The sequence below is a fragment of the Montipora capricornis genome, chromosome 11 (assembly GCF_036669925.1).
Source record: "Montipora capricornis isolate CH-2021 chromosome 11, ASM3666992v2, whole genome shotgun sequence".
NCBI classification, from domain to species: Eukaryota; Metazoa; Cnidaria; class Anthozoa; order Scleractinia; family Acroporidae; genus Montipora; species Montipora capricornis.
The window spans coordinates 28,368,673-28,371,172 of NC_090893.1; the positions used below are offsets into that span (position 1 = coordinate 28,368,673).

A 2,500-nucleotide genomic window follows, 5' to 3' on the forward strand; every position below is an offset into this window, starting at 1 on the left:
ACTGTGAATGCCATAAGTCTGATGATGTTCGTAACATGCAGGGCTCTCGGGCCTCGAATCCCTTGAAAAGAACTGGGAAACGCAGATTAACGATGTACAAGCGAGCGAGCGCCGATGGAACTTCTAGTTCTAATGCTGACAAACAGCAAAAAGAGAGTACTCTTTTTCTGGAATTATTATCAACAGAGAAAACACCTGGAAGGAAGGGAGGAAGCGAGTATAAAAAGGCAGAAAGTCAAGACAGTTTCCTCAGTAGCAACGGAAATGTCTCTTTGAGTACGACTCCGCAATCCAACTGCGGAGAAGAAACTATTAGAGATGAAGACGGTTTTCGAGGGAGCGGTGCGCAAAATAAGTATTTCAAGTTGCGCAACGGAAGATCACCTGTTCGCTCTGGTCGAAAGGAAGAGGAACAAAAATTGTTAAATTGTGATGGCAAAATTGGAAATACAAGAGACAAGGTTACACAATTTGCTTTTCCTAAAGCGAAGAGAATTGTACATAGTACATGTTCTCAGCGAGACACTGATATTTGTGATGGAAATCCCGGCATGACGACGCGGCATGCTAAAGACGAATTAAAAACACAACAAATGACTTTTGTTTCCCAAGAGCAACCATTTAATACCTGTTGGACCGAGGCGGAAAACGGAGACAAAAAACTGCTTGCGTATATAACCGCATTAAAAGAAACCGACATTTAAAACTCATATGGGGGAAGAATTTGTCTAGATTGGATTTGCTTAAATTAAAGAGCAATTTTTATGCCCGCACTGGAAAGTAATAACGAGATAAGCCTAGAGTCAACAGAACACACGAGATAAATATTATCAGAGCTAAAAGATTTTAAGAGTCACTTAAAAATTGCAAATACCATAAACGTTCCATAATTAAGGAGGCGAGAACAAAGAGTACCCGAGAAGACTAAAAGCACTGAAAAGTTTACATCGATTGTGACAGAAGAAACCAGCTAAAAAAAAAAACAAGCAGAGCTTTGAAGAATAAAGAAATCACAGCTGAATGTTACTTTGTCCCACTTTGAATCGAAAGAAGTTGACCTTTTCACTTTTTGTCTTCTAGATACTTTTAGATGTAACCCTTTCGTTATTAGATATTCGACATTATTTCCGACAAGTGACCAAGCGAAAAATAGCTCAATCAAAACACGATGAAACATTGCGCTGTTGACCCCACCTTCCCTGTAATTTGCAAGAAATTTCATGGTTGAATAAGGAGCTAACACGAATTTAATTAGCTTGTTGACAGCACTAATTGTGTTTTAATCAACACTCTTATTGAACGACTATGTAATATCACTTTTCACTGATTTCTATACACACCGAAAACGAGGTCGCACGAAAATCTCATTTCTTACGACTAGGTCATGTTAAAAAACAAAAAACCAGCCTTTCCTGTGATCAAATCGCCCGGAGACAATAGCTCCATCTTTTTAATATCCCGCGTCATTTTGTAACAGCAAGCAATTCTTTTATCTGTTTGTCTTGAAAAAATTGCCTTAGGCCCACCAAGGGTGCGTGTCAAAATGATTTCTTAGAAAAACAATGGTTTCTATAGTGAAAAATAAACTTGACACCCAATCCTTTATTCACTGTAGCCAACAAAGACTGATCTTGTTTTGCCAAAGCTAAATGTCCAACTCAATAATTCAATACCTTAATTTCGAAATCCGCATTAAAGGCTCTTTCGGGAAGATATTCTCTGATAATAGTGTTTCGCAAATAAAATGTCAACGTTCTGGTTTAATCGAAATACGGTGTCGAAGTGTTGTCTACTTTTTAATAATTGGAACTCTTCAGGCTATCTGTGGCTGACCCGAAAAGAAACCTTTAATTATGGTTTTTAAAATCTAGTTGAATTGTGGTCTTATCCAACGCAAAGGGTATATTCTTTTCGTTCTTAATTTACTTGATCTCTTATCTGGTTTCGATAAGCGACTGTCCGGAAACTAAATTATAATAATCGATATTTTTTGCCGAATTTTAAATGGAGGATACCTAAACTTCGAGCCAGGATTCGAGCAAGGATCCGGGCCAGGATTCGAGCTAGGATCCGAGCCAGGATTCCAGCCAGGATTCGAGCTAAGATGAGCGTTCTCCGCTATTTATTCTCGGATCTCTCGGTTAGGTTAGGTCTCGCATCGGTTAGGTTAGGTCTATTTAGGTTGGTTCTAGTCTAGTTAGGGCTAGTTAGGGTTAGGGCAGGTCTCGGTTAGGTTAGGTTAGGTTAGGTCTCGTTTAGGTTAAGTCAGGTCTCGGTTGGTCTCGGTTAGGTCTCGAATCCTGGCTCGGATCCTAGCTCGGATCCTGGCTCGAATCCTGGCTCGGATTCTGGCTTAATTCTTAGTTTTCTCTTTTAAATGGGCAAGCCCTATGAGAAGCCTTGATTGGCGCTTCATTGTTGCACGAAAAGCAAGAATGCGAAACGTCAGTAATTTCGACTGAGAGCGATAATAAAGCAGGGCTTCGGAAAACAAGGAGAG

General features: G+C 39.8%; 1 protein-coding gene across 5 annotated transcripts in view; it reads left to right on the top strand.

The window, feature by feature from the left end:
* Nucleotides 1-1,021, top strand: part of LOC138022779 (galanin receptor 2a-like) — an 11,612-nt gene extending 10,591 nt beyond the window's left edge. For all 5 annotated transcript variants that reach the window (XM_068869726.1, XM_068869724.1, XM_068869728.1 and 2 more), the window contains exon 2: nt 1-1,021. This exon is cut by the window's left edge and continues 1,190 nt beyond it. In XM_068869726.1, coding sequence (XP_068725827.1) covers nt 1-704 — 704 coding nt within the window. In that variant the 3' untranslated portion in view covers nt 705-1,021.
* Nucleotides 1,022-2,500: the final 1,479 nt, after the last annotated feature.